This window comes from Rhodotorula toruloides (genome assembly GCF_000320785.1).
Source record: "Rhodotorula toruloides NP11 unplaced genomic scaffold Scaffold14, whole genome shotgun sequence".
Lineage (NCBI taxonomy): Eukaryota > Fungi > Basidiomycota > Microbotryomycetes > Sporidiobolales > Sporidiobolaceae > Rhodotorula > Rhodotorula toruloides.
Genome location: NW_015622974.1, coordinates 343,462 through 371,421, shown reverse-complemented (window position 1 = coordinate 371,421; position 27,960 = coordinate 343,462). Strand labels below are relative to the sequence as shown.

At 61.8% G+C, this 27,960-nt stretch overlaps 15 protein-coding genes across 15 annotated transcripts; 10 read left to right on the top strand and 5 right to left on the bottom strand.

The window, feature by feature from the left end:
- Positions 1–26: 26 nt before the first annotated feature.
- RHTO_01672 (PX domain-containing protein) lies at positions 27–4,410 on the bottom strand (the record flags this gene model as incomplete). The annotated part of the gene is made up of 12 exons (XM_016415353.1): positions 27–836; positions 896–1,166; positions 1,222–1,384; positions 1,446–1,666; positions 1,728–1,790; positions 1,849–1,902; positions 1,963–2,077; positions 2,143–2,608; positions 2,668–2,899; positions 2,953–3,084; positions 3,144–4,066; positions 4,132–4,410. The coding sequence occupies 12 exons, from the start codon at positions 4,408–4,410 to the stop codon at positions 27–29; spliced, it is 3,729 nt and encodes a 1,242-aa protein (XP_016272731.1).
- A 224-nt stretch (positions 4,411–4,634) lies between these two features.
- Positions 4,635–6,179, top strand: RHTO_01671 (ribonuclease H2 subunit A; the record flags this gene model as incomplete). Its single annotated transcript, XM_016415352.1, has 7 exons — positions 4,635–4,902; positions 5,005–5,076; positions 5,154–5,295; positions 5,382–5,454; positions 5,535–5,793; positions 5,881–6,004; positions 6,071–6,179. 7 exons carry the CDS (start codon positions 4,635–4,637, stop codon positions 6,177–6,179), a joined length of 1,047 nt encoding a protein of 348 aa, XP_016272730.1.
- Positions 6,180–6,551: 372 nt separating this feature from the next.
- On the top strand, positions 6,552–7,281 carry RHTO_01670 (uncharacterized protein; the record flags this gene model as incomplete). Its single annotated transcript, XM_016415351.1, has 2 exons — positions 6,552–6,943; positions 7,074–7,281. The coding sequence occupies 2 exons, from the start codon at positions 6,552–6,554 to the stop codon at positions 7,279–7,281; spliced, it is 600 nt and encodes a 199-aa protein (XP_016272729.1).
- Positions 7,282–7,882: 601 nt separating this feature from the next.
- RHTO_01669 (uncharacterized protein) lies at positions 7,883–8,590 on the top strand (the record flags this gene model as incomplete). The annotated part of the gene is made up of 1 exon (XM_016415350.1): positions 7,883–8,590. The coding sequence occupies one exon, from the start codon at positions 7,883–7,885 to the stop codon at positions 8,588–8,590; it is 708 nt and encodes a 235-aa protein (XP_016272728.1).
- A 443-nt stretch (positions 8,591–9,033) lies between these two features.
- RHTO_01668 (uncharacterized protein) lies at positions 9,034–9,927 on the top strand (the record flags this gene model as incomplete). Its single annotated transcript, XM_016415349.1, has 1 exon — positions 9,034–9,927. One exon carries the CDS (start codon positions 9,034–9,036, stop codon positions 9,925–9,927), a length of 894 nt encoding a protein of 297 aa, XP_016272727.1.
- A 131-nt stretch (positions 9,928–10,058) lies between these two features.
- On the bottom strand, positions 10,059–11,546 carry RHTO_01667 (integral peroxisomal membrane, peroxin; the record flags this gene model as incomplete). Its single annotated transcript, XM_016415348.1, has 6 exons — positions 10,059–10,192; positions 10,261–10,762; positions 10,843–11,015; positions 11,083–11,195; positions 11,298–11,352; positions 11,414–11,546. The coding sequence occupies 6 exons, from the start codon at positions 11,544–11,546 to the stop codon at positions 10,059–10,061; spliced, it is 1,110 nt and encodes a 369-aa protein (XP_016272726.1).
- A 221-nt stretch (positions 11,547–11,767) lies between these two features.
- On the bottom strand, positions 11,768–12,964 carry RHTO_01666 (transcription factor; the record flags this gene model as incomplete). The annotated part of the gene is made up of 2 exons (XM_016415347.1): positions 11,768–12,828; positions 12,895–12,964. 2 exons carry the CDS (start codon positions 12,962–12,964, stop codon positions 11,768–11,770), a joined length of 1,131 nt encoding a protein of 376 aa, XP_016272725.1.
- A 564-nt stretch (positions 12,965–13,528) lies between these two features.
- RHTO_01665 (5'-Nucleotidase/apyrase family protein) lies at positions 13,529–16,251 on the top strand (the record flags this gene model as incomplete). Its single annotated transcript, XM_016415346.1, has 12 exons — positions 13,529–13,730; positions 13,831–13,890; positions 13,999–14,044; positions 14,112–14,250; positions 14,309–14,525; positions 14,612–14,710; positions 14,762–14,953; positions 15,020–15,093; positions 15,147–15,264; positions 15,328–15,506; positions 15,577–15,595; positions 15,662–16,251. The coding sequence occupies 12 exons, from the start codon at positions 13,529–13,531 to the stop codon at positions 16,249–16,251; spliced, it is 1,935 nt and encodes a 644-aa protein (XP_016272724.1).
- Positions 16,252–16,349: 98 nt separating this feature from the next.
- On the bottom strand, positions 16,350–17,697 carry RHTO_01664 (THUMP domain protein; the record flags this gene model as incomplete). The annotated part of the gene is made up of 5 exons (XM_016415345.1): positions 16,350–16,709; positions 16,765–16,900; positions 16,955–17,048; positions 17,104–17,443; positions 17,506–17,697. The coding sequence occupies 5 exons, from the start codon at positions 17,695–17,697 to the stop codon at positions 16,350–16,352; spliced, it is 1,122 nt and encodes a 373-aa protein (XP_016272723.1).
- A 115-nt stretch (positions 17,698–17,812) lies between these two features.
- On the top strand, positions 17,813–19,568 carry RHTO_01663 (transcription initiation factor TFIIH subunit 2; the record flags this gene model as incomplete). Its single annotated transcript, XM_016415344.1, has 7 exons — positions 17,813–18,144; positions 18,199–18,331; positions 18,395–18,495; positions 18,539–18,655; positions 18,712–19,231; positions 19,288–19,313; positions 19,367–19,568. The coding sequence occupies 7 exons, from the start codon at positions 17,813–17,815 to the stop codon at positions 19,566–19,568; spliced, it is 1,431 nt and encodes a 476-aa protein (XP_016272722.1).
- A 102-nt stretch (positions 19,569–19,670) lies between these two features.
- On the bottom strand, positions 19,671–20,663 carry RHTO_01662 (vacuolar protein sorting-associated protein; the record flags this gene model as incomplete). The annotated part of the gene is made up of 6 exons (XM_016415343.1): positions 19,671–19,744; positions 19,802–20,005; positions 20,087–20,209; positions 20,269–20,371; positions 20,473–20,574; positions 20,628–20,663. 6 exons carry the CDS (start codon positions 20,661–20,663, stop codon positions 19,671–19,673), a joined length of 642 nt encoding a protein of 213 aa, XP_016272721.1.
- Positions 20,664–20,997: 334 nt separating this feature from the next.
- Positions 20,998–22,743, top strand: RHTO_01661 (ICE2 family protein; the record flags this gene model as incomplete). Its single annotated transcript, XM_016415342.1, has 9 exons — positions 20,998–21,109; positions 21,173–21,791; positions 21,847–21,889; positions 21,946–22,031; positions 22,091–22,156; positions 22,213–22,354; positions 22,413–22,467; positions 22,528–22,598; positions 22,657–22,743. The coding sequence occupies 9 exons, from the start codon at positions 20,998–21,000 to the stop codon at positions 22,741–22,743; spliced, it is 1,281 nt and encodes a 426-aa protein (XP_016272720.1).
- Positions 22,744–23,040: 297 nt separating this feature from the next.
- Positions 23,041–24,562, top strand: RHTO_01660 (farnesyl diphosphate synthase; the record flags this gene model as incomplete). Its single annotated transcript, XM_016415341.1, has 8 exons — positions 23,041–23,160; positions 23,235–23,259; positions 23,321–23,433; positions 23,493–23,573; positions 23,633–23,755; positions 23,829–23,917; positions 23,981–24,266; positions 24,347–24,562. The coding sequence occupies 8 exons, from the start codon at positions 23,041–23,043 to the stop codon at positions 24,560–24,562; spliced, it is 1,053 nt and encodes a 350-aa protein (XP_016272719.1).
- A 748-nt stretch (positions 24,563–25,310) lies between these two features.
- On the top strand, positions 25,311–26,576 carry RHTO_01659 (uncharacterized protein; the record flags this gene model as incomplete). Its single annotated transcript, XM_016415340.1, has 6 exons — positions 25,311–25,370; positions 25,706–25,715; positions 25,785–25,912; positions 26,031–26,121; positions 26,191–26,435; positions 26,499–26,576. The coding sequence occupies 6 exons, from the start codon at positions 25,311–25,313 to the stop codon at positions 26,574–26,576; spliced, it is 612 nt and encodes a 203-aa protein (XP_016272718.1).
- A 353-nt stretch (positions 26,577–26,929) lies between these two features.
- Positions 26,930–27,863, top strand: RHTO_01658 (uncharacterized protein; the record flags this gene model as incomplete). The annotated part of the gene is made up of 5 exons (XM_016415339.1): positions 26,930–26,942; positions 27,005–27,187; positions 27,277–27,411; positions 27,477–27,779; positions 27,841–27,863. 5 exons carry the CDS (start codon positions 26,930–26,932, stop codon positions 27,861–27,863), a joined length of 657 nt encoding a protein of 218 aa, XP_016272717.1.
- Positions 27,864–27,960: the final 97 nt, after the last annotated feature.

The window sequence follows — 27,960 nt, the reverse complement described above, 5'->3', positions numbered from 1 at the left end:
GGTTCCGGGATACATTTGCCTCCTCCTCACTTGATCTGCCTCTTCCGCGCCTCGGCCAGCGAATCCTTGATCTGGTCGATGTACTTGCCGAGGAGACCGCGGGTCGCCTCGATCTTGGCGGCGGGGATGGCGAGCTGCTCCTCCTCCGCACGCTTCCACCGCCCGTTCGCGAACGTGTCCTCCCCGTCCTCGTACGCCTCGTCATCCTCCTCGGCATCGCGGTACCCATCCTTCCTAACCTGCGAGACGTTCGACGACCGCCTCGACAGCTTGCGACCCAGCATCGCGCCGCCAATCTTGCCCGCCGCAGGCTTGTCCTCCTTCTCGACCTCGCGGTACGCCTCGCCCGCACTCTCCCGGTGCGCCTTGACGACACCGACCTTGTCCGCAGCGCCGAAAACGTCCTTGCCGGCCCACCACGCCCATTCGAGGTCTCCACCCGGACCCATCCGAGTCTCCAGCCCCTCCGGCTCCCTGACAACCTCCTCCTGCGGTAGCTGCGCCAAGAAGTCCTGCCACAGTGCCTCGCGGTCGAGCTTCCACTCCCACGACTGCTTGCGATCGCCCGCGTCGGCCTGCAGCAAGTCGATCCGCAACTGCATGTCGGTTTGCGCCTTCTTGAAGCGCGTCCATTTGACTTGCGACCGCACTTCGCGCAGGATCTTCTCGCGCTTCTTCGGGTTCGAGGGGAGGAGGGCGTCGAGGTCGACGCCTGCGCGCTTCGAAGGCGAGTCGTGCGAGGCTGAGCGCGAGGGAGGGATGCCGGAGCGGATGAAGGAGAGGCCAGAGCGCGACCAGTCGAGGAGCGGGTCGAGGAGGTGCTCGTTGCCCGTGGCCTGCGTGTGGATCTTCGTCAGCATGCGAGCAATGATCGGGGACAGTATTCGGCACGCACAAGCTCGCGGACGAAGTAGTAGACCTTCTCGTGGTGCCGGCGCGCGAGGTTGATAAAGTCGGCGCGCGTCATCTTGCCCGTCTCGCAGCACTTGATCATATCGTCGAGGAAGTACTGGATGTCGCCAACTCGCTCGGACAGCTTGGAGGCGTTGGCGACGTCGTGGATCGTCTGGTAGAATGTGGCGATCGAGGCGTGCAAGAGGCGAGGCGTGTTGGCTTCCAGCGCGATGGCGAGGACCTGCTCGCGGTCGCGGTACCGGTAGTAGGCGCTGCACGTGCTAGGCTCAGTGTCTTGCTTCTCCCTTGAGACCGGCGAAGACTCACGCGAGCAGCTCCTTCAGATCAGCGAAGCTCTTCGCGCCACTCGAGTGCGTCGGGTCGCCGCCCGACTCGACAAAGTCTTCGTGCCAGCCCTCCACAAGCTCGTAGTCTCGCTGAGAGCCGCGTTCGCGAAGGATGGTCAAGACGATGTCCTCGTCGCGGTCGACTGTGAGAGAGCGATATGTCAACGACTCGAACTGTTCGAGAGTGCATCGGTCGATACGCACGCGCTTCCTTCTTGGTCTTCTGGCGCTGCACATATCCCTCCTGGACGTGCGCGTGCAAGGCGTCGCAAATCGAGTCGTGTCCGAGCTGCTTGCGGAACTTTTCGATGAGCTTGCGCTGGTGGCGGTTGGCGGCGTTGCAGACGATCTGCCAGATGCGCTGGAAGAGCGAGAGCTGGCCGGCGGGTTGGCCGAGGAGAAGCTGGACGATCGCTCGGATGGCGCTGCGCAAGGGGCGAGTGTCAATCTAGCTGAGTGAAGCTCGGCGAAGGAGAAAGAACGCACAGTGTGGGGTTGACGAGACTCAAACCAAGCTTGATCGGTCCGTAAGGGATAAGAGAGTGGAAGCTGTGAGGCAGCAGGTCAGCTTAACCGCCCGTAGAGGTCGACTTCGGAAGCGACGCGCCTCTTGAGGATGTTCAAGATTTCGGGACCGTTGACGGAACCCGCGAAGATGTAGCTGCGAACGGTAGGACGTCAGCTACGTCTGTCGAACCGGGCAAGCTAGAGCGGGACGCACTGCAACATCCCGGCGACCCAAATCGTCGCCCACTCCTCCGCATCCCGGTATTCGGCAGGAAGCGACGACGTCTGCGCGACCCTCCTGACCTGCGCCATCGACTTGTCGATCTCGTCTGTCGCCGCACACGAGTTCATCAGCAATCGCTCGATAGCGAAGGAAAGACTAGGCGCCACGCACCGCCCTCGATCAACGCCTTGCGATAGTTCGCCCATGTCGTCCTCAACTTCTTGACCTTCCTACCCATCTCAACCCACCTGACATGCTTCTTATCGTCCTTGTCCTCCTCTTCCTCCCCGCGCCTAACCCACTCGGCCAAATCCCGTCCCGAAATCTTCTGGTTGCTCGACGAGCCGAGAAGGAACGATTCGAGTTTCTCGCGGGCGGAAGTGAGGGCTGGAGAGCCTTCGAGCGAGGGCGGAGGCGCGGAGAGGGTGATGACGAGGAGGCGGAGGTAGCGCTGGATTGTCTGGCGGGAGGGAGGAGTCGAGGAGGAAGCGTGAGGGAGGAGTGGGAGGTCGAGCCTGTTCTGCGGATCGAGCGAGGCGAGCGACGAGGCGAAGGACTGGATGGCAGGCCAGGATTGAAGGGCATGGTAGAGGGGCTGTCCCGGCGCGACAACGACGCGCGAGACGATGCGGAAGGCCTGTGGCATCTCAAAAGGGTCAGCGCGAGGAATCGCGCAAGCACAGAGAGTGAACGCACCGTCCCTCCCCTCTCCTCCTTCTCTTGCACGACCGCAACCCACGCGTTATACCCGACCCTGCGGTCGGGGAACAGGATCTTCCACATGTTGTCCATGCTACCGGGTACGAGTAGGTCGATCTTGCGCATCATCGAGATGGTCGGGCGGGCGGGCGCGGAGGGACCGAGAGGGCGGTAGCAGGTCGAGTAGTAGGTGCCGAGGACGCGGACGAATCCGAGCGAGAGCATGCGTCTGTCAGTGGTAGCGTTAGCTTTACTCGGAGGAGGGGGGAACACCAGACGCACCGCTTTGTCACTTCACCGCGCTCGACTGTCGAACTCAGGTCGCGCTCGGCGAACGAGTCGAAGAAAGGCTGGATGTTCTCTTGCCAGTACTCGAGCTTGGCGTTGCGCAGGCCAGGCATGTTGTAGAGGAAGCTGCGGGTGGAGAACGTCAGTCCGACGCAGGAAAGAGGGAGAGAGCGAGGGCAACTCACCGCCAGTACAGGTACTGACAGATCGGGCTGTCCTCGACATCCTCCTCGTCCCACCTGTACCCCTCAAACGCCGGATCACGCTTCTCCGCGCCGCCTCCGAGCAGCCCAAACAACCCTCCCTTCGCCTCCTCCGCTCGTCGAGGCTTCGAATTCGGACCCGTCGCGACCGACAAAAACGGGTTACCATACCGCGTCAATGTGCCGACTTGCGAGAGGGCGCTGAACTCTTTCTGCATCTGGAGGTTGATGAGGATACGAGAGAGGTAATGCCTGTCTTGGGGCGTGAGGGAGAGGGGGTCCTCGTCGTCGTTGCGCGAGGGAAGGTCGTTGTTGTACGGTCGGGAGGAGGACTGCGAGTAGGGGCGAGTCGGAGGAGAGGAAGGAGCAGCGGCAGGAGGAGGAGGAGAGGCAGCGCTCGTGCGGCTGCGACTGCGCGAGCGAGTCCGACTGAGCGGTCGCTCCTGGTACTGCGGCGGAGGCGAGATGTAGCCGTCTCCGCTTCTCGACGATGTCGGCGAAACATGGTTGCGAGGCTGTGAGTGCGCCGCCCCGCCGTTCACGTTCAAAGCAGCCATCTCCGCTTCAAAATCGCGAGCCGACTTGGACTTTCTGCGGACGAGTTTGCGAGGGCCCGAATGTTTCGGCGAAACGGGTGGCGACTTGGGCTTCTGGAGTGTCGGAGAGACGGGCTGTTTGGCGGCAGAAAGGGAACTGCGGCGATGAGGAGCGGAACGAGGAGGAGGTCGGTGGTCTCCTTCTTCGTCGGCGTCGTCGTCGTCCTGGTCGTCAAAGTCCTTGACGGGGATAGCAGAGGGCGAAGGAGGGGCTTCGAAGTCTTCGGTGAAGGTCGAGGACTTGGGTCGAGCGTGGCGAGAATAATCGACGATTTGGGGGCCGTTGCGTCCGTCGAGCGGGGACGCTGCCTGTTAGTCGGTCGTTCGGATGAGTTCTGCGTGCAAGACAGAAGAACCAGAACGTAGATACGCACGAGGAAGTGCCTCTGCCCGGTCTCCTCAACGTCGCCGCTCTGTCCGTTGACCTCCCCGTCCTCGTCCTCCTCCGCCGTCCTGTACCGCGAGCTCGAGCGAGACTTTTTGCGTGAAGGGCGTCGTGGCGGTTGCAAGTGCTGCTCGTCTTGGTCGTCGTCTCGGGGTAACCTCGCCGACTTCACCCCCACCTGGTCGTCGCGGTCTTCGAGCGGCGGCGAGTGCTGGGGAGTCGAGCGTGCCGACTTGATGGGCTTCGAGTAGTCGATGAATTCGCCCATCTCGGCGTCGAGTTCGGACGGACGGAAGAGCTGGCAGCGATGTAGCGGAGGGGAAGAGGAGAGGCCGAATGGAATACAAAGTTGAAGATTACGATTTTGTATTCCCGTGTTTGTATTCCTTTGTCTCTCCCTCATCACTTCCCCCTGTCCACTGCGTCGCGTCGCCTCCTGGATTCTGGCTGTTCTCCCCCCTCACACCCACGCTCGAGCTCACCACGCCCGCCATGGCTGGCAGGAAACGCGCAGCATCGCCCTCGGCCTCGCGCTCGCCTTCGCCCAGCGCAGAGAAGCAACCTCGCTTCCACTTCCCCTCCGTCCGCCGCAACGAACCCCTCATCGACTCATACACCTACCACTCGGTCGACGCAGAGCGTGAACAGGCGGAGGGACAGGCTGGTGCGGGCGAGGACGCGAACGAGGTGGAGGAGAAGCGGGACGTCGAGGGCGAGTGGATGCTGGGCGTCGACGAGGCAGGTCGAGGACCGGCGCTCGGTGAGTCGGCAGTCCAGCGCACTCGCAAGGCTGTCTTGCAGGCTAAGGAGCCAGGCGATGATCGAACAGAACCCAGCTGACTCCTACGGTTTCTCCTCGCAGGTCCGCAAGTATACGGCATCGCGTTCTGCCAGCTCTCGTACGAGTCGACGCTGAAGGAGATGGGTTTTGCCGGTGCGTTCCCGTCCTCCCTCTCTCTCAGGACCATCCCTTTCGCCGAGCTGACCTCTCCCCCTCGTCACCTCGCGCAGATTCGAAGACCCTGACCGACCCGCTGCGAGAAGAGCTCTTCAAAGACATCCTAGAGCACAATGACGACGTCAAGTATGCGGTGACAGTCATGAGCCCGAACGACATCTCGATGGGCATGCTCAGGAAGGTGCCGTACAACCTGTATGTTGCGGGCGCTTTCTCTCTCGTTCGTTTGCCGACTATCGAGAGTCGCTTGCTGACTCTCTGGAACAATCCCTCCTGCACAGCAACGCGCAGAGTCACGACGTCACGATCAACCTGATTCGCGAGGTTGTCGAACGAGGGTACAAGGTCAAGCAGGTGTGTCGCGCTCTCAAGCCTGTCTTCTCGATCCGCGACACGTACGCCGACCGCTGACATCGTCTTGCGCGTGTTCGTAGTGCTTCGTCGACACCGTCGGACCCGCAGCCGACTACCAAGCCAAACTCTCCTCCTTCTTCCCCACCATCAACTTCACCGTCACCTCGAAAGCCGACGCCCTCTTCCCCATCGTCAGTGCCGCCTCGATCGTGGCAAAGGTCACGCGTGACCGGATACTTGAGGAGTGGTGTTTTGCGGAACCGGGGTTGGGAGGGACGGGAGAGGGAGAGGATGGAGAGGGAGATGCGGTGAGGGTATTCGGCAGTGGGTACCCGAGCGGTGCGTACGAATCCTCACTCGCCCACACCTGCGTCAGAGATCGGTCGCAAGGCGACGATGCTGACTCTCCGCTCTGCGCCACCACAGACCCAAAGACCGTCGCCTGGCTGCAAGACAACTTCAGCCCGATCTTTGGCTTCCCCAACGTCGCGCGTTTCAGCTGGGCGCCCGTCAAGAACGCGTTGCTCAAGAAGGGCGCGGCGTCGAAGTGGTACGTTCCGTCTTCTGTTCGCGAGTATCGTTGAGGGAGACTGAGCCGCTCAACGCCCATGCGCAGGGACGACGAGCCTGCGAGCATCCAGAAGTACTTCACGGGCAAGCCGGCAGGTCCGGAACAGGCGCCGCTGTGGAAGGACTTCAACCTCCTCTCGGTCGGCGAGTTCTGAGGGTTGCGGCATGATGTTTGGGCTCGTCAGCTTCCGCGGTCGGACGGGCGTGTTGTAAGTCCTGTTGTATTGCTACTCGCGCGCTTACAACCCTCGAGACGCCCTCGATCAGTGACAAGCTATGTGGGCACTTCGACTTGACCTTCCCAAGCTTGACTTCGCCTCGACTACTGCCTTGCCCGCAGCGCTTTCACGCTCAGTCAACGCCGCGTAAAACTCATGGAGCCGGGTGTGACGAGACGCACGCGGTATCGCGGTTCCGTCCAGTCACAGGATCGTCTCCTCGCGCACTTTCCGCCTCCCTCTCTTCCTCCGCCTCATCACCTCTTTCCCTTCGCTCGCTTTTCTCCATCCCGCGCACGCTCGCCACCGATGGCTAACACCGACGCGCCCGACGTTGCGCACACGCAGCCTCCTCCGCCCGTCAGCGCGCTCTCCCAGCTGGGTCCCTTCGCCCGCTTTCAGCGCTGGCTCGAGCAGAGCGACACGCTTGAGAAGCGGCATTTCGGCCTGATTTGGTGTCCCAACTACCCGTCTCCAGGTGAATGCCAGCACTGTGTCCTCTTGCATATGGGCGCACTCTCAGTCTACATCGTCTTCATCGTACTCGCCGGGACGACGGATCCTGAGCGTTTTCAGATGCTCCTTGCAGGTCCATGGGAGCTTACGGCGGCGCCCATCGTGCGTCTTATCGAGCTGGGAGTCCGGGCAGTTGCAGGAGCCCTCCTTTACATCCTCCTCATGCCGCTTACCCCCCTCTTATGGTGTGCTGTACTCGCCCTGCTCAGCTATGTCCTCTACATATACTTTGTTGTCCCATTCCTCCTTGTCTCTACTCTGTACTCGTGGGGATACTTGACATTCAAGATCCCCTACCTCCCGCCGCGCTTCCAGCGCGTCTTTGACGCCCTACTTCTACCACATGCGGCCTGGATTCTCGCTCAGCTCGCGATGCCCAACTGAGTCCGCCATCGCGACAGGCGTCGACCTCTGGCTCAAGTACCTCGCGGTCACCGCGCTCTTCGACGTCCACGTTCTTCCTCGCCTGCTCAACGCCGCCGTGGTGCTCGAACGGTGCCTTCAGACGACACAACAGAGGTAGCGTGGGTCGAAATTGCCGGTGTTTGGAGATTTGACAAAGTAATCGCCTTCCTCCCGCCCCTCCTTCGCCCTTCCTGTCCTTCCTCCGTCCGCCCTCCCTGTCCTGCGTATCACCAGCTGCCCTGTCGGCCCTCCAATTGACGTCCCAAGTACCCTAGCCGCCGGCACGCCTTGAGGGAAAACATTGAATGCTTCTTCTGCCTCGCAACCTTGCCAGACTTGAGTCTTCCACCGACTGTCAGCAGCGCAAGCGAACCTTGACCGCCTCGGAAAGGAGGAGGACAGCAGAGCGCGCACAAGCTCGAGCGCGGAAGTGTCGCGGTTCCGTCCAGAACGGTCACGCTCCCGCCTCGCCTCGTCTCTTCTTGTCCTCTCACACACCGTGCTCCGCTACACGACGCGCTATGGGACAGACTGCTCGAAAGCCCTCCGCTACTCCTGCTTCTGTGCCAGCAAACGCTCCTCCGCCGGCGACTCCCGTTCCGGCGTCCGTCACCTTGTCGCCTACCGCGGGCTTCTTCTCTCAGATCCTGAGATGGCTGGAGCAGCACAACACAGTTGAATGACGATGGCATGCGGTGCTGGCTGTTTTGGACACCTTGATGAACGGAAAGGACGAGGCGGACTCAGAGTTGCTTCTGGCTCTCCTCAGTCTGACCGTCCTACTCGCAATCATTGCTGGGGTAGTCTGCTTTGTTGATTCAGGCGCACTCACAGACTTCGTGGGCGGAGTCATCTCCTACGAGTACTGGGGCAACTTCGGCGCACCGCTCACCGCGGCCATCGAACGCGGAGCTGGCACGCTCCTGCACTACCTCGTGTCTGTGCCGCTTGCTTGGATCATCTGGTCAGTCGGCGCAGCGGTCCCTGGAGCCCTTTTCCTTGTGTACGGCTTTGTTCCCCTCTCCCTCCTCATCTCGGCCTATTGCTTGGGCAACTTCGCTCTCCCCTGCATCCCTTTCCTCCCTCTTCCATTCCAGCGCGTCCTCGACGCCCTCGCCTTTCCGTACATCGCTTGGAGAGCTCTCGAGCGCTTTGCACCACTCGCCCCGTACAAGTCGTATACGGATCTCCTCCTCTTCTACGTCGCCTTCACAGCCTTCTTTGACATTACCCCTCTCTGGGACCTCCTTGCTGCTGCCGCTGATCGCGAAACCAAGGCGGCGCAACTGGCGGCTGTCAAGGACTTGGCGACCGAGGCTACGGAAGAAGGAGTGAAGGATCGCGGAGCTGTGAATGTCAAGGCCTCCAAGACGGACCCGGCAGCTGCGAAGCTGCACACTGCCGGTAGAAAGGGCGCAAGCACTTAGCCTTGCGCTCCACTCCTACAGCACGCAGCGGTTTCCTCGTTTCTCGACGCCCTCTGCACCTCAAAAAGCCGTCTCCGTTTCCTCTGTCCAACACACACCCTTTGCAATCACCCCGCCTCTAGTAACATCCCTATCAAGACGCCTCATGCCCAATCAACCTGCACAGAGACGTTGCTCAGCTGCGAATCGCTCAGGACAAGTCGACCTTCGCAACTTGCCTTGGCCCGTTGCAAAGACTGTTGCAGAGCGTCCGAATTGAGCGAGCGGCTGTTAGAGAGGTCAGAAGAGGATGTAAGGGAGGGAGGCGGCTGGTCGCAGTCTCGTCCAGCGAAGATCGTCGACGAGTCCCGCCTCCCGCTCCGCTTTTCGCATTCCTCTCTCCGTCTCTCGCTCTTGTTCCTCCTTCTCGCGGCATAAGTCTAGTTCCACACTCTACGACGACCATGGCAGGCAGCTACGCCCGTACAGACACCGCATCCGCGACCTCTGCATCCAACTCAGACGACGCGGTCACTCCGCCCACCGAGCAAGCCGTGGCCTACGCCTGGAGGCTAAAGCGCTGGCTTGAGCAGAACGACACGATGGAAAAGCGCACTGAGCGACTCGTCTGCTTCCTTCACGTCGAGCCAGCGGAATTGGGTTTCTCTCTGTTCATCTCCGTCTGCTGCAACCTTGCTTTCGCAATTGTGTTGGGCGTAGGCTGGGCCACAAACCCAGAGTTCCGGGACAGCCTGCTGCAGCTGACTTGGGAAAGGGCCGCTCTTACCATACAGGACGGCCTGAGGCGAAGCGTCCTCTTCCTCCTCGACCGGATTATCCTCCCACAGTTCCCGGCTCTCGTCACGCTCGCCCTCGCACCGGTGGCACTCTGGATATCGTACTGCGCCATCGGTATCCCTACCATCCTCCTCTGCTCTGCATACGGCTTCGGCCATCTCACCATCCCCTTCCCTTTCACCGGACCTGCTCCCCTCCAGCGCGTCTGGGACGCCGCCTTTGTTCCTCTCGTTGCCTGGCGCCTCCTCGTCCTGCTCGAACCCCTCGCACCTCTCTCACTCTACGCCAATACCCTCATGCTCTACCTCGCCGGCACGGCCTACTTCGACGTCCAACCCCTCGCGCGACTCCTCGACCTCGCTATCGAGCTCGAGCACCACTTCAAGAACGGCAGGCTCGGGAAGGGCGGTGATGCGGCGGCGAAAGAGTTGAAGGAGGACGAGCCGGATGGCAAGCTGAGACAGCTGGAGGCAGAAGTCGCCTTCCTGAAGACGCAGCTCGCGGTCAGGACGGCGAAGGATCCGAAGGCGAAGAAGGGTAGCGCGAAAGCGTCGCAGTAGGCGAGAGGCGGGGCGGCGAAAGTATCGAAAGTAGCGAGTAGCGAATTGTACCCCTCCTTCCTCCCTTCGTAGCATCCCTGCAGTGAGCTGAAACAACACGAGTTACATCCCAACACCTACAGCGTGATGACTCACAGCAACGGATTCTTGATGGCCCTGCGCGTGAGTCTCCGCCGCCTCGACTGCGCCCAAACCGGTCCTTTCTCGCCCTGCACGAACGGGGTCGTCGAGCGTGTGCCGTCCAGGTGGAGGTAGGTCCATCCTTCTGCGCGCGCGCGAGCGGGGTGTCAGCGAGAGACAGGAGAATCGAAGGGAAGTGAGACGAAAGCGCACCCGTATCGACCGCCCCATCCGAAGGCGTCGCGTCCTCCCACTCGCCCAACCACCTAAACCCGCTCGGCAGTTCTCCTCCCACAACCGCCTCGACTTGCCACGCCGCCTCGACCGGCGCCCCGGGAACCCTCGTCTCGACCTCTATCCTCTGCACCTCCACGACCTCCATCTCGAGCTCCTCGTCATTCAGCGCGTCGTCCTCCAACAACTTGCGTACGAGCTTCGAGCGCTCTTTGGACGAGGCCGAGAGGTAAGGCGCGAGCGAGGCGAGGAAAGTTTGTACGATTGGGTGGCCGAGGAAGAAGGTTGATTCGCCTGCGACGAAGAAGACGAGGCGCCAGGGTACGAAGGGGGCGGCGAAGGCGAGGACGAAGGAGGAGACGATTGCGAGGTGCAGGGCGGCGCGGGTCAGGCGCTCGTCCCGCCAGGTCAGGAAGGGGACGGTCGAGCGAAGGAGGTCGGACAGGTCCGCGACGCGGCCCATCATGATCTGGATGTTTTGCTGCGTGCCCGTCATTGCATCCGTAAGCTCACCGCCCTCTCTCCTAGGTCTCGGCACGTCCCTCGGGAGCGTCGACTCACCAAATTCGCCAAATAATCCACCGACCCCTCACTCGGCGGCTCCCTCGCCAACGCCGTCGGCCCCTCCTGACTCTCCGGCGCCTGTCCGGTCGCCCTCTTTGCCTGATACGTCGCGAGGAGGACCGAGACGAGCACGACGTTGGGAAGGAGGATAATCAAGGAGGGCCAGTAGCCTGCGCGCGACTCCCCTTCCCGGTCAGCGTGCAAGAGTGAGGGAGGAGAGAGAAGGAAGGAACGCACAAAGGAAGCCCCAGCAAGCAGCGAAGAACAACGTCTTTGCCGGATCTTCCCACCTCAAGACACTCTCGACCGCATCCTGCGCGACAAAGATCGGGCCCGCCTTCTGGACGAATCTGCGCGTCCATCACGTAGCAGAGTAACCGTCAGCAGCGTCCTGGAGAGAAGGAGCCGGGACGGCGAAGTGGGGAGCAGCAAGAGGATGGACTGGCACGCACCGCCTAAAGTTGACCGAAGTAGTCTGCAAGCTCAGCGCCTCCTTACTCCCCTGCACTGTTCACCCTCCCTCCTGATCAGCGCGCGCAAGGGGAGAGCGAGGGGAGGAGGGACGCACCCGTTGTCGGCGACCCGGCTTTGAGGACTGCGCCGACGAGGAGGTCGTCGAGGTTCGTTAGGGAGCGGAGAGAGGGGAAGGTAGGGCCTTTGTCGGGCGCCGAGGGTGCGGCAGGCGCGGCGGGGGCTGACATCGCGCAGTGAGCGGAAGGAGAGAGCGAGAGGAGGATGACCTCGCCGAAGTTCACAGTCGCTCGCTCGCTAGTCTCGCGCGGACAACGATCAAGGTAGGAGAGAACGCAGAACGGTCCATTGCCAAGAGCGCGAATTAGGTACACAGAAGAGAAGAGAGAGAGAAACAGAAGGGAAACTATCTGTATGAAGAAGGGAAGCGGAGCGACACCGAAGCCTTCCGCTAACCCTGACACGCGCACTTGGCCGCCCTCGCCGCACCCAGCTCGCCCTGCAGCGCCTCATTGAGCTGCTTGAGCCTGTCAATCTCGTCCTTCAACTCCTGGATGTACGCGGCCTTCCTCGCGCGACTCCTGCGCGCCGCAAGCGTGTTCGAACGACGCTTGAGCTCGATCGCGGCCAGCTGGTCGTCGTCGAGGTTGTCTTCGTTGATCGGCTCGGGCTGGGCTTGAGGCAACTCCGGCTGAGGGGCGGGGGTGACGGAAGCTTCCGAGCGAGCGCGTTTCGAGACGGACGCAGCGACCTTGGCCGACCCAGCGCGCTTCTTGCTCGTCGCCGACTCGGTGAGGTAGTTCTTCGGCAGCGTCGGGGCGTCGTAAGCGACCGGTGGTTTCTTCGTGTTGCGAATGCCGGTGAACTTGTCGCGCTTGAACGGCTTCTCCTCGAGCGACGCCGCGGCCTCCTTCTTGATCTGCGCAGCGGTTTTGCGGCGCTGAGCGGCCGTCTGGGCGGGAGTGGACTCGGCCGAGGGGACGTCGAAGAGGGTCGACTCGGTGCGTGCGAGCTGGACCGGCGACGACGATGACGACGGGATGACGGGCTTGATGTCCTCCATCATCGGCGCGGGTGCAGGCGCGAACGACGGAAGCGGTGGGAGCGACAGTCCAATCGACGACGCCAAGGCAGCGAGGTCGATCCCGCCTGCGCCGGCGAAAGCGGCCGACGGCGCGGGCGCAAAGAGGCTCGGCATGTCGTTTGCGACGGACGCGATCGGGTACGACTCGACGAGGGGCGAGTCGAACGACCCGTCGAGGAGGGGCGAGGTGAACTCGGACCCGGACGATGCGGGGTTGCCAAAGTCGAACGGCGAAGTCGCGAACGACGAGGCGGGCGAGAGCTCGAGGTCGAGAGGCGAGTCGAGGAGCGAGTCGTCGACGGGTCGGAGGCCCGAGAAGGCGTTGCTGAAGGCCGACGAGGGTTGCTCGTGGGCGGGGACGGCGACCGACGCGTCGTTGGTCAACGACGAGAAGTCGAGGAAAGCCGAGAGGTCGGCGGCGGCCTCGTCTGTGGGGAGTGAGAGATCGCAAGTGAGTCAACGAGCCGAGCGAGCGAAGGCCGGGTGGAACTCACCGAAGGAGCCCTTCGACGGGGCCTGCTGAGGGGCAAACAGTTGGGTGTACTGGTTCATGGATCGGGGCATGTTGCGGGTGTGGGTGGCAGCGGCCTGTGCGATGGTGGGCGAGTCTAGGGTTCGGATTCGGGGGACGGGCTCGAGGGTGCGGGCTGTTTGGCTGGCGGTTGTTGCTCGGGGAGGTTGGGGGTGGTGGACGACATCTCTACGACGTTGTTACTGGGTTGGTAGGCTGTTGTGTGGTGCGAGGGGGTTCCTTGATGGGGACTTGTTGTCTGCGAGGAGGTGATAGCGAGGGAGAGTGAGCGGGGGTGTGTGCGTGCGAAGTTTTCACGGGGGTAGGTGGACTGACTCGTTCGTTGCTTGTTGTTGTTTGGGTGTGTGCGCGTGTTGACTGTGGCTGATTTAGAATGCCATGGTTGCTCGGGTGTGCTGGGTGTAAGTGAGTGAAGAAGAAAGAGAGAAGAGAGAGGCGAACCCGCGCGGTGCGAGCAAAGATTGCCCTGTGCCCGCTCGAGTGACGTGGCACAGCCCAGTTTCGCACGGTCCCCACTCGCTCGATCGCCTCCAAGCCGAACACTGTGCCGCGCGAGTCAACCAGCTCCGCCTGCTAACACCGCGCAACCCACTCGCATGCTAACACGGCTCATCTGCGCACTCGCACTCACCACAACATGCCACACTCACCCACTCGAACACCCCGCCCAACTCACCTTCAGTCGCGGTGATAACCCACACACCGCTCAGCAACCCGACGCATACCCTCCCACAGGCTCGGACTGGCCATACCGCCCGCTGCCGTGGGGAGACGTAAACATCCTCAGCACAACAGACAGTGCGTCCCCAGCGCCCACCGACGAGACGAGCGAGCGAGTTGAGCGTCGGATCCTCCGTTCGCTGATCATTCGACTTGCGCTTGCTCTGCGCACGCACAGCTCATGGCTGGCTGCTGGGACACTTGCGCAACGAGCCGAGCTTCAGCGGAGACTGGGGCGGTGAGCTCGCCCACTCTTCTCCTCCTCGAGTGTGCACGCTCAGCTCGCTTACTTGCTCTTCCTCGCCTCCTTGCTTCATACGTGCCTCGAATGCCCGTCACGCTACAGACTTCTACTCGTTCGTCCAGCGAATGAAGCACGAAGCGCGGCGGAGGTGCGCTCCCCGTCTCTCTCCTTCCTCGCTTTCCTGCTCCGCTCACTCGCAGCTCGTTCGTTCGTAGGGGCGTCGACCTCCTCCTCGTCGACTCGGGCGACCGTGTAGACGGCAACGGACTCGTCGACGCCGAGCCTCCTCCCCGCCCAAAGGGCTCCTCCGCACTCGAGATCTTCTCCAAGATGCCCTACGATGTCATCACGACCGTCCGTCTCCCTCCCTCTCTCTTTCTCCCTTTTCGTGGCTGACGGTGTTAATGAGCAGGGCAACCACGAGCTCTACAAGTATCCCGTGGCGTCGTACGTCTCTTCCGCCCTCTCGCGCGCATACGGCGAAAAGTGGGTCGTCTCGAACGTCAACATCACCCAGACCGACAAACGAGGGGAGGCGAGCGAGGTTATGATGGGGAACAGGGTGAGGAAGTTTGTCACGGAGAGGGGGAGGAAGGTGACTGCGATTGCGCCGCTGTTTGATTTCAAGGGTGCGTTGGCATGGTCGCCTCCTTCGCGTCTTCCTCTCCCTCGGGCAAGACTCGTGGATTGACGAACAACTTCGAAATGCGCACAGCCCACGCGCCGGGTATCACCGTCCAGTCACCCTCGCTCATGGTTCAAGAACCCTGGTTCAAAGAAGCCATCTCCTCCGCACCCGACTTCTTCCTCCTCGGTGCGTCACCTCCACCTCTCTTCTCTGCCTGACTTACGCACCCCCTCGCAGTGGGCCACATGTCCCTCCGCACCGAACCCGACTCGCAATGGTCGCTCATCCTCTCCACCATCCGCGCCGTCCATCCACACGTACCGGTACTCGTCTTTGGAGGACACCACCACATCAGAGATTGCGTGCAGGAGGACGCGTGGAGTTTGGGTTTGGCGGCGGGACGGTATTTCGAGACGGTTGGGTGGGCTAGTGAGTCTGCATTTTCCTTTGCGCGCACCCTTTCCCACGGCGGAATGACCTCGAACGCGATCGCAGGCGTCAGCGGGCTGAACGACTCGACGAAACCGCCCGTCTTCAAGCGTCGCTACCTCGATCAGAACCGCCAGACCGTTCGTCCTTTCCTCGTTCTCTCCTTCACCTCGCTAAACCGCTCATCGCGCAGTACGCCTATCACACCCAACCGGACTTTGACACGCCCGAAGGTCGCGCAATCTCGGAGGAGTTGACGCAGACGGCGAGGCGGTTCAACCTGACCGACCGGTTCGGGGTCGCTCCGCAAGGTGCGTCTCCTGCCCCCTCCCTCCTTCCCAGCTTTCCCGCGCTAACGTCGCAAGCGCGCACAGACTACTACCTCTACCGCTACCCCCCTTCATCCCCACACTCGATCTTCCACCTCCTCACAACCAAAGTCCTCCCCCTCCTCATCCGCCGAACAGACAGACCTTACGAGCCTTACACGTTGTTGAACACGGGGAGCGTGAGGTTCGATTTGTTCAAGGGCAACTTTACGAGGGGTGATCAGGTGCGTTTTCTTGGCCTTCGCCAGCTCGAGAGGGTAAGGATCGGAGCTGATGGCTTGTGCGAGTGTGCAGTGGATCATGCTTCCCTTCAGTGCGCTCTCCAACCTTCTCTCGCGCTCACTAGAATTGCGCAAGCTAATTCTCGACTCGCGCGCAGCCAATTCATTCCTCTATATCCCCGCCGTGCCACTCGCGCTCGCCTCCCGAGTCCTGCACTACCTCAACATAGTCGGCGAACACGGGCTCGTCTCCTCCTCTCCCTCGGTGCCTGAGGCGCCGCCCCATAGGCTTGCGGGACCGGATGCGAGAGCGGCGAGGGACGCAGCGGCGCTGGAACATGCACATCGCCGTTCCCTCCTCACGCAATCCACGGCGTTCGAGCGGGAGCAGGAACAGGACGACGGAAAGTGGCGGATGAAGCGTCGTACGGAGGGGTACGTCACGCCCGACTCGTGCGGCGTCGAGTCGGACGACCCCTCAGAGGTGCTGGGGGACGACACCCTCCACCGGCCCTTCCGTTCCTCCCTCCAACCCATCTTCGTCTCCACCGCGCTTCCTCAACACGAAGAGAAAATCGATGTCGTCTTCTTCGATTTCATCACGCCTGACGTGCTCGGCGCGCTTAACGTTCTCGGCGCGGCGGGCAAGGGAGGGAAGAAGTATGGAGCAAGGGACGTCGAGGTTTATATGGGGAACTTGACGGCGAATACGTTGATGGAGGAGTATGCGAAGAGGGAATGGAACTAGTCTCGCTCGTTCGCTCGCTCGATCGTACACACTCGGCTCGCAATGGTCATTCTCCTTCGACCAGGCCGTGAGCGAGAAAGACGTTGTGCAAGTGCAGCTCACGCTTCAGCAGGGGCCGCTACCGCTGCCGCCGCCGCCTCAGCCTTCTTCTGCTCCTCCTCCTCCCTCGCATCATCCTTCCTCTTCTGCGCCGCAATCTCGGCCAAATTGAACTTCTTCCCCCTCCACAACCGTCCCTCGACGATACTCAGCCCATAGACGTTCTTCAAAACGGTAGCGAGGAGGACGAGGTCGGGGTTCTTCAAGTCGGCGCGGACGGAGAGGATTGGACGCGAAGGGACGGGAGAGGAGACTGTGGGTGCGGAGGAGAGCTTGGAGATTTGCGTGCCGAGCAGGGGGAGGAGGAAGGTGCGTGAGAGAGGAGCCGTGTGCGACCGGACAGAGGTGTCGATGGCGTACTGCGGGAAGGGCACAGTCAGCGGGAGTACAGGATGAGGGCAGGATGAAACGTACCGTCACGCTTGTCGTGTTGTGCGCTTGTGCCCAGGTCGTAAAGACTTGCTCGATGAGCCGGGACGACTGCATCTCGACCTGCTCGACCGAGAGCGAGTGGCAGGTGAAGCTGGTTGGCGTGAGGCGCTGGACGAAGCTGCGGGATGGATCTGTCAGCCTAGCGCTCGTAGTACTATGCGAGTACACGCACCGTGTGCGGGCCTGACCCGTCTCCTGGACCTCTGAGACGATGGCTTCCGTCAACTCGACGGGGTCGTGCGGCCAGGCCGTTGCAATGAAGCACACTGCGGGCAGTCGCATCAGCGCTGCAGGTCGCGGGAAGTCTAGAGGTGTACGCACAACACTCGGTGTCGGTCTGAATGCTCTGGAAGCGCGGCCGCTCCTTTGCCTTGCCCTTGCCCTTCGCGTCTGCAGCCTCCTTCTTCACCAGCCCTTTCGCGCCTCGTCCCGCCTTGAGCGCTGCGAGCTCCTTCTCAATGCTCGCCTCGATGTCGTCGTCACCGTCGTCGTCAGAGTCGACGGGAGGCTGAGCTTGAGGAGTCGCCGTCGAAGCTTCGCCCTCTGCCTCCTCGCCATCCTCGTCCATCGGCGCGCCTTCCTGCCGCATCTCCTTCAAGCGTGCTTCCCGTTCGTCCTGCAAAGCCTTGACCCGCTCAGGAGGGTACAGCCGGTCCGCAACCTTTCGAGCGATGAGAAATGTCAACTCGCGAGCAGGGTCAGGAAGCGGTCATGGAAGCGCACCTCGTCGAGCAGGTCGTAGATCTCGCCCACACAGCGCGCCTCCTTGCCCCGCATCGTCGTCACGAAGATGCCCTTGCCGCCGACAGGTCGCTTCGAGGACCAGTTGTGCCCGCCCTTGCCCTTGCCTCCCTTTCCTCCTGCAGCCTTGCCGCCCCTGCTAGCTTTGCCAGATCCTCGAGAGCTGTTGGTCATCGCAAGTACGCAGTCAAAGCGAGATGTCGAACGAGGTGCAGGATCGCAACCCTCTCCCCACCTCTCTCGACCAGGTACCACAAACTCGCTCACCGCTTGACTGCTTGACTTTGCTATGAGCCGCAAGAGGACAGAACGAGACTTCATTGCTGCCGACGACGAGCCGGTCTCGGGCGAGGAGCTGGGCGAGGGAGACGAATCGGACCTGGAGAACGACTATAGCTCGGATGAGGGACTGGGACGCATGCGGGGCGCAAGGGGCGCAAGAGGTGGAGCAGGAGCGAACGGCAAGGGCGTCAGTACGCGGTCAGCGAGCTCGAGGGACAAGGGGAAGGGCAGGGCATGGGAGGGCCAGTTCGAGCGGACGTGGGATATGGTCCAGGAGGACGAGCGAGGGACGCTGGAAGGCGCAGTGAGCGATATGCTGCTGACGAGCAAGTCGCGGAGGTGGGTCGAGACGGTTCTCGCGCAACTCCTTCTGCTCACGCTCTCTCTCCTCAGGGTTCTGCGCGACACGGCTTCGATCCAGCGCGGCATCATCCGACATGTCTACCTCGTCATCGACTTGTCGAGCGCGATGCTCGTCCGAGACTTCAAGGCGACGTGGCTAGACCTGACCCTGCAGTACGCGCAGGTACGTCTGGCTCCTCTCGTTCTTGCTCCTCTGCCGTGCTTACCCCGCTTTGCGCTCGTATAGGACTTTGTCAACGAGTTCTTCCAGCAGAATCCGATCGGCCAGATGGCCATCATGATCACGCGAGACGGCCTCGCAGAACGACTAACGCCCTTGAGCGGCAAGTCGCCATGCTTCTCCCCATCGTGAGCGGTGTTACTGACGGAGAAAGCTCACAGGCAACCCGGCGGATCACCTGAAGGTGCTGCAGAACAAGAAGAAGCTTGAGGCGCGAGGGTCGCCTAGTCTGCAGAACGTCCTCCAGCTCGCGAAGACTGGCCTGTCGTGCGTCTCGCCGTCTTCGTCGAGCGACTCATCGTATGCTTACGCTTTGCATGCAGACACCTCCCGCCACACGGCTCGCGAGAAGTCATCGTCATTCTCAGCTCGCTCACGACGACGGATCCGACCAACATCCACCAAACAATCGCCGAAACCGAAGCCGAGCGGATACGAGTCAACATCATCGGCCTGAGCGCCGACATGAAGATCTGCCGCGACATCTGCGAGCAGACGAACGGCGTCTATCGAGTCGCTCGAGACGACCTCGCCTTCCGAGACCTCCTCTTCGAATTCGTCCTCCCACCGCCTACCTTCGCCCCGTCTAAGTCGCATGTCCTTGGCGGTCCCTCGCCAGCAGCGCCGACGTCGTCGGCAGACCTCATGCAAATGGGTTTCCCTGGCCTCATCAGCTCGACCTTCCCGGGCGTCTGCTCGTGTCACGGCAAGCTCAAGACGGTCGGCTACAGCTGCCCGCGGTGCAAGGCGAGGTTGTGTGACGTGCCGACGGAGTGCCGAGTGTGCGGTCTGACGGTCGTCAACGCACCGCAACTGGCTCGAAGCTACCGTCACCTCTTCCCAGTGAGTGTGACACTCCGTTCCGTCCTGCAGCTCTCGCTGACCGCTCCCCCATGCAGGTCACAAACTACGAGCGTGTGATGCAGTACGTGCCGCCGCTTGACCGGAATCCCCTTCGCTGACGAGTCTCTCGCGCAGACCCTCAGACGACGATGCCCCCTCCTGCTTTACCTGCGCCTTCCCTTTCACTACCCTTGCACATGCCGTCCAGTCCGCACAACTAGGCGACCTCTCTCCACTCGGCCGATATCGCTGTCCCAAGTGCACGCATCACTTCTGCCTCGAGTGCGACAAGCTCGTCCACGATGCGCTCGGGTTCTGTCCGGGTTGTTGCGAGTAGGAGATGATGCAGTGCAAAGTGGATACAACAGACAAGGTGATACGACTTCGAGCGATACTAGCGAGCGGAGGATAGAGAGCGGAAGAATCTGCGGTCTGGAGGTCAGTATTCTGAGCTGCTGTCAGCGTGTGGGTAGGAACGCACTCTGAGTAGGCGTTCTCGACGTCGAAGAGCATCTGCGAGGAGCGACCATCAGCCTTTGTAATGCGAGAGAGGCGGAGGAGTCGCCTCACCTGCCTCGACTGGTCCTCTGTGATCTCCTCGCTCGCCCGCATCTGGTTGAGCGTGATGAGCCAATGCAAGATCTTTGGTCGGCCTTCCCACTCGTTGCTGTTCTTGAAGCGTGTGTAGCCGGACATGAGGTCGGTGAGGAGAGGGTGGAGTTGGTCTTTCGCGCGAAGCTTGAGCTTGAGGGCGTCCATGAAGGTGATGAAGTTCTGCGTTCGACAACTCGTCAGTCAATCAGCAGACGTCCAGAGGTGGTCAGCAGCTGAAAGCGCCTGCGAGGCAGAACGAACCTGTGTCGTCTCTGCGACCCATTTCGCCATCTCTGCGCCGCCTGACCCGCCTTCTCCCGCGCTGTGCTCGACGGTCGCTGGTACACCAACCTTTAATCGATGTGCCGCGGCAGTGCAGTCCATCTACGGTGCAGAGAGCGAGGTTAGACGAGCTCCCCAGGACAGGAAGAGAGGGAGCGCGCCCGGTACTCTTGCATGAACGCCTCGAGGCTTGGCACAGAGTCTCCCACAAGCTTCATGATCGTCTTGTATTGTGCAAGCAGCCTCGTACATGCCGGCGCATACCTGCAAACGCTCGACCCCCACATCCGTCCGTCAACGAGGAGGACTGGAGAGGCGACAACGACATCGATTACGCACTGGCTCGCCGTGATAGAGTCTCGCACGTATGCCCGTTCCAGCCCATCCAGCGACACGATCAGCGAGTACAGGTTGGCGAGCTCCTCGATGCGTTCGCGGTCAGCGTTCGAGGTCGCGAGGCGCACTTCCTGAGGGTGAGGCGGTCAGCGGGGCGTCTCCTCATGTCATCGAGTCGACCTACCTCGTCCAGATTGAACGCCAGAGCCGCAGTAGCCATTGCGAGCGAATATGATGAAGTCAAGAGACCGCGACCTGGGTTGGCGACGACACAGACACCGCTCATCGCTGGATTGACCGCCTGAAACGCTCTCCCTGCCTCCCCGGATCTCCTGAACCGCCCTCATCAGTCACAGGCGCGCCCGACGCCGCCTACACTCTCGACGCCTCTCAGGTCGCGGGGAAAGTTGAGCCGGACAAACAGCAGCGGGACCTCTGCAGAGTGAGTAGCGGGCAATCTGAAGCCCTCCATTGGAGCCACAGAGGGCGCTCTCCTGCCGCACAGTCATCGAGACGCGCTGACCTGGTTGTTATCGTAGGCCTCTCCGTCCAGGATGGCGTCTGTCTTTGTGCGTTGGGCAAGGATAGGTGCACACGTTGCGTCGTTCGCACAGTGCATCCTGTACCTACCCTTGACGCTCGACATCGCCGGGAAGGAGAGTATGCGTGCGTTGTCCGCCCTTTCTTCCCGCTTGCCTTCTCGCTGATCCAGAATCCTCGCGCCTGCAGTCGCGCTTTCTCTTCTCCTCACCCTGTCCTTCGGCTTGTCGGCGACACTGCACCTCATCGTCCGGACTACACGCCTGCGGCTACTCTCGACATCGTTCGCCTGGCTCCAACCCCTCCTCATTCCCTGCCTCCTCCTTCTCACCCTCAACCTGTATTCGTCTTCCGCCCTTCCTCCTCCTTCACTCAAGGAAAAGATCTTGCATTCGGCGACGGCGGCGCAGCAGCTCCCGACGACACCCTCATCCAATTTCTACGCCTCCCTCGTCTCTCTCGCTCGTGCCGCCCCTTCGTACTGGGAGCGCTTCCTGCGCACCTCGTCACCCGTCTTTGTCATCCTCGAAGGCCTGTGCACGCTCCTGTGCATTCAGGCGGTCAGCAGGTTCACCATTGCGCGCATCGAGGGCTCGAGAAGTCCCGACCTCCTCAAGATGCTCGTCCTGGTCATCTCGGCCGTCCTCTACGTCGGCAGCGCCTACTTCCTGTGGGAGAGCTACGGCGCTGTGCCCGATCGCATCTCCGCGACACTCATCGGCGTCGCCGTCACAACGATCGTCTTTCTTTCCGGCATCTCCTTCGGCCTGCAGAAGGGCAATGTCATCGAGACGAGTCTGATGCTCGCGTGCGTCTTTGTGGCGGATCACTCGTCGGCAATGAACTAACGCTTTCGTCTGCAGCTACGCCGTGTTCCAGATCTTCCACCTCTCGTCGCGACCTCAGGTGCGTTCCCGTTAGGCTTCGCCTGCGGAAGGCGACTCACGAGACGTGGTTTTCAGATGTACACTGGAGGTCTGCTCAAGCACGTCTTGAAGGCGCCCGGGACAAACGGTCACCCGCCCTTGCCGCCGGTCGTCCTGCAATCGTGAGCAAAGATTGCCAACGCCTCGTCCTCCTGCTTCCACTCACTCGTCTCTCTCGCAGCCTTGACGCAGTCTCGAGCGCCGTCTCGCAGACTTTCGGTGCCGGCGTCGAGTTCGTGATGGCCGCGTGCGGATCTCCTCATCCGCTCAGCTTGTTCATACGCTGACCTGATTCCTCCGCAGCTCATCCGCCTTGCCGTTCTCTGTCCTCGTCACCCTGTTCTACCGCGTGGCCGTCCTCTACCTCGCGACTCGCATCGTACTTGCCTTAAAGCGCCAGACGGGCGGCTACGAGGACAACCGCAAGCTGAGCGAGGAGGAGCCGGTGCGTTCGCCTGACGATCCGTGATTATACGTTGATTCTGAGCTGATCGTTTCCACAGGCTGCACGGGTCATGACGATCGTCCTCGCCTACGCGCGCTCGCTGCTCGTTGCCGGTCCGTACGATCCTCCTGAGCTCTTCGCCGAACACTGCTGACACTTCCACCCGTCTGCAGTCTACACTCATCTGCTACTGCTGTCCGAGTCGAACGACCAGGTCTTCTGGCGCTGGTGCAACGTTTTCCTCGTAAGGCCTCCCCCTTCTCCTCCTCTCACCTTCTCGCTGACTCCACCTCGTCCCGCAGGTCCAGATTCTCTGGGCCATCGAGATCCGCCTCGGCGCTCACATGGACGAGGACGCGACGGTCGAGGCGCGGTGGAAGACAGAGTGAGGAGGAAGATTCGCATTGTACCGCTCGCTCGCATCCGCTTTCGTTCGCGTCGGTTGTATACCCCTTTACGATTACTGCATTCCCACGGCATACACACCTTCTGCTTGCTCTGCTCTGCGAGACTTCAGCTTCCCATCGAACGACTGTCGGCAGAGGGCGCGTGCACACTTCCTTCCTTCCACCACACCGCTTCTCTTTCGTAAGCTTGCTCTGCACGCGCATTCGAGGCTATCCAGCGCTGTTAACCCGCCCAGACAATCTCGCTCATCCACCGCCCTCCAGCAGCTCCACCTCGACATGTCTTCGGCAGAGAAGCGCGACCAGTTCCTCGCCGTCTGGCCCGCGCTGGCGGACGAGCTTGTGCAGTACATGGAGGGCGAGAAGATGCCCAAGGAGGCGGTCGACTGGTTCAGGCGGGTGAGTCGTGCTGTCCTCCCTCTCGTTCGAGCGATGAGGACAAAGCGACTGATTGCACTCGTCCCGCGCCGCAGAGTCTCGACTACAACACGCCTGGAGGTGCGTACACGCTGCCTGCGCTCTCAAGACGTCGCTGAGCCGGTTTCCACGCGTCCTGCAGGCAAGCTCAACCGCGGTATCTCCGTCGTCGACACTGTCCAGATTCTCAAGGGCTCGGAGCTTTCGGCGGACGAGTACAAGCGTGCTGCGATTCTCGGATGGTGCATTGAGCTGGTGGGTTGCGGCGGAAGCGGCTGGATGTTGAGGGAGGGAGCTGACCTCGTCTTTCACAGCTTCAAGCGTACTTCCTCGTTGCGGACGACATGATGGACCAGAGCATCACTCGCCGCGGCCAGCCGTGCTGGTACCGTGTCGTGCGTCCAGTCTTCCGGCTCTTCAGGCGCCGATCGCTCACCTCGCCCTCGCTTCGCAGGAGAATGTCGGCAACATCGCTATCAACGATGCGTTCATGCTCGAGGCGGCGATCTACTACCTCTTGAAGAAGCACTTCCGTCAGGAGAAGTACTACGTCGACTTGCTGGAGATCTTCCACGAGGTCAGTTTCCGTTCGTCGTCGTGAGTCTCGCTTCGTCGGCTCACTAGCTCCTTTCGACGATCCTCGCACACAGGTCACCTTCCAAACCGAGCTCGGCCAGCTCATCGACCTCATTACCGCCCCTGAAGACGTTGTCGACCTCAGCAAATTCTCGCTCGAGAAGTGCGCCTCGAATCCTCCCTTGCTTTGGACCGTACAAGTGTACTAACGCGACCCGGTGCGCAGGCACCACCTCATCGTCGTCTACAAGACAGCCTACTACTCCTTCTACCTCCCTGTCGCCCTCGCCCTGCACATGGCGGGCGTCTCCTCTCCCTCCGCCTACCAAAAGGCGCTCGACATCCTCATCCCGATGGGCGAGTACTTCCAAGTCCAGGACGACTACCTCGATTGCTACGGCACTCCGGAGCAAATTGGCAAGATTGGGACGGACATCTTGGATAACAAGTGCAGCTGGCTCATCAACAAGGCGCTGCAGAAGGCGTCGCCCGAGCAGCGCAAGGTCCTCGATGTGAGTCGGCGTGCGATGTTGAGCGCCGGTCTCGTTGCTGAGCGAGTCGGCGCTGACTAGATACGTGCCCCGCATCGCAGGACAACTACGGCGTCAAGTCGTCCGAGTCCGAGGCGCGCGTCAAGGCCGTCTTCAAGGAACTCGAGCTCGCGCGCGAGTTTGAGCAGTACGAAGCCGACTCGTACAGGCGCATCAACGCGCTCATCGAGGAGATCCCCGCCGAGGGCTCGCAGGACGGGCTCAAGCGCGAGGTGTTCCAGTCGTTCCTTGCCAAGGTCTACAAGCGCCAGAAGTGAGTCCCAGCTCGTTCCCTCCTCGTTGCGCCTTGAGCTGACTCGCTTGGACGCGCAGGTAAACGCTCGACGCTCGACAGTGTCCCAGCCAAAATCTCGGATAGACGGGTTCTTTCGCCGTGCGGATTATCGCGTAGAATCGTCTCTTGTCAAATCACCAGCAGCAGCATTCGATACCCTCGACACGCGCGCGGTGGACTCGGACGACCTCTGAAGCGCCCTCGCCGATTTCCTTCGCTGTCGTCGCGTGCGCCCGCTCAGGTGAGCAACACAGCACGTATTTTCGCTCTCTTCGACAACCTGCGACCGCCCACAGCTGAGCCTGGCAGAGGCCGACGGACCGGCGAAGGAGGACGCTCTGCGACGTCAAGCTGTTTCTGTTCCGGCTTGAGCGAGTGCTCTGTGAGGCTGCCGCTTTTCCTTGCCAGCCACCGCGCAGAGTTGTCCGGTCGACGAGTTGCTGCTCAGCCAGAGTGCTGGGACTGCTGCCCTCGTCGTCGCCGTCGCCGTCTTCGTGAAAGGCTCGAGGGCGGGTGTGCGAGTGCGCCGTTAGCCGGGTGCGGTGTTGATGCCCGTTGAAGTGGATGCGGGTCACATGGCGCGGTTGTCCTGCCTGTCGCGGAAAGCGTTCGATTGCACTCTGTGCCCCCACCTGTGTCCCGAGGAGGGCCTCGCTGCTCTCTCGCCGCTCTCCCTCTTCCCTCCCTCCCTCTCTCTCTTCCTTCCTTAACCCTAAGCAAAACACTCGAAAATGCGCACCGTCATCGCCATCGCTGCCGTCGGCGCCGCCGCAACCCTCGTCTCGGCCCAGGTGCGTCTCTCTCTCCGTCTCCGCTCCTCCTCCCGCCCCCTTCCGCATCCCGTACCCTCCCCTCGCGTGCCTTCGCGGGGTCTCTTTCGCCTCGACGCACTCGACAGCACTCACTGCTGCCGCAGACCACCTCGACGGACGCTGCGACGCTGGCTCCTCCGCTCTGTCCCCCCTTCGAGACGAACGACGCGGGCGGGCTTGTCCCCGTCGCTGAAAGTTCGCTCAACACGTGGGCTGGACGCACACCGCTCGAGCTGGCTCCTCTGCAACGCTGCGCAAAGCACTGCATCGACGAGACTTGATGCTGACGATCCCCTCGTGTTCCGTCCTCGCAGGCGACTCCTCGTGCGCCCGCCTCCCCCGCTTCTCTCCTCGCGAACAGTGACTGACCCGGTGACGCCGCATCCCTCGCAGCCGCTTGCTTCTTGACCTGCTACCAGCAGTCGGCCGGCTCGACCTCGTGCGGCCTCACCGACATCGCCTGCTTGTGCTCCAACACGGCCTTCACCCAGGCCACCGCCGCCTGCATCCAGTCGACCTGTGTGCGTTCCTTTCGCTCTCCTTCCGCTACGAAAGTGCACTGATGAGCTCCACGCCTCCTTTCCTTGCGCCTCTGCTTGTTTCTCCCGCCCGTCCTGGCACTTTCGCTGTGTCCCGCAGTCGGCTTCTGACGCCGCCGCGGCTGCCGCCTACTCGGCCCAGGCTTGCGCTGCCGTCGGCGTCACCGTCAGCACCAACGCTCCCTCGGCCAGTGCGTTGCCGACGCCTCCGTTCCAAGTGCTCGCCTGGGACTGATATTCCTCCCTCTTCGCTCCTGCAGCCTCGGGCGGCTCGTCGTCGGCTGCCGCGTCCGGCTCGGGTTCCGCCTCGTCCTCCGTCCCCGCGTCGGTCTCGTCGGCCGTCCAGTCGGCCTTGAGCAGCGCCTCGGCCGCTCTCTCGTCCGCCCCGTCGTCGGTCCGGTCCGCCGCGTCGTCCATCGCTAGCGGCGCCTCGGCTGCTGCGTCGTCCGCTGCCAAGACCGCCTCGGGCAGCGCTGCTGGCGCTTCGGGCTCGTCGGCTCCCAAGGTGCGCTTCTGATGCTTTCCTCGCTCTTGAGTATCTCCTGACGCCTTTTCGCGCGTCTCGCAGAGCGGCGCCACGACCGTCAAGGCCGGCACTGCCCTCGCCGGTGTCGCCGCCGTCGCCGCCGTCGCCCTCGCGCTCTAAACAGCGTCGCAAAGAATCACGGACTTTGCTCCCTCTTCCCTTCCTCCTTTCCCTCCCTTCCTTGGCTTTCCTCGCCCTATTGATTGGTATGAGCAGTATCATCCTTCTTTGTCGTGCAACCACCGACGTTGCCTATGCCTCGGTGCGCGAAGAGCGGACGAGACTAGCGAGGACTTTTGCTTTTGGGCTGCGGAAGTGCTTCTTGGCTGCCGCCTTTCGTGCTCGCTTTCGTGGCTACGGCTGTCACTCAAGACGTGCGAGTCTTGACAGCCAGCAGGACGAACCACGAAGCTCGTACAGGACGAGAGGGAAGAGCTTCCACCTCGCAACGCAATACTCGTTCTCACGCCCGCATGGCCTCCGCGCGTCCGCTGTGCAGCGTCGGCAGTACCAGAACAGCCCTCGCAGGCCGCCTACGGTACCCGCAGCCCCTGTCGCGCGAGTCGACTTCTCGTCGCTCCCGCTTTGGCCTTCGCAAACCCCACTCTCGCCTCGACCGCTCACTCGCTCGCTCGAAAACCGCTGCGCCGCTTGTGAGTTCATGGCTATCACTTCTCACGAGTCTGGCGAGGGCGTCGTCGAACCGGCTCAAGGCGCGGTTGCGAGGGAAGGTGCGTTCTTCGCCTGATCCACTTCCTCGTTCGCGCAACCAGTACACGCTGGATCCGCGGTCTCGCACGCTCGAGACGTTGGCTGACAGCCTTCTCGACACGTCCGCAGATCCGCACGACCCGGCTCGCCTCTGCGACCGCCTCGCACGACGAAGACGTCGAAGAGCAGGACATCAGCGACTCGACCTCGGAAGACTCGTCCGACATGGACCAGGAGCGACCTCGTCCGTCCCTTTGCTCTCTCTCCTGCGCTCAGTGAACACGCTGACTTGTCTGTCCCGTTCTGCAGCGCATCACCACGCCTGGCCCGCCCAACTCGACCACCCGCTCGCAGACGTGCTCATCGCGGATGGAACCGACGGGGTGGCTCTGGGGTCGCCTTATTTGCCTTATTCGCCAGCGGAGCAGGTGAGGAGGCGCATGGAGGCGAGGACGAGGGAGGGAGCGGACGCAGGAGATGGTTCGGAGGTGGAGGATGAGAGCGGCGAGGGTGAGGGTGAGGAAGGGGAGGGCTCGAGCGGGGGTGATGACGAGGGTGAACTGGAGAACGAGGACGGAGAGAAGGAGGAGACAGAGGGAGAGGAGGCCGGAGGTGAGTTGTTGGACCAGGCTCGTTCCCTCTCTTTGGACGACGCTGAGCTCCACTCTTGCAGGGTCCTCCGGCAATGAGTCTTGAGGGCGCAAGTGTGTGTTCGCTTGGTAGGACGTCGAAGAATCAGCCTCTCTAGGCTCGCTTGACTGTGTGACAACTCAAATCTCAGTCGCTCGTACAC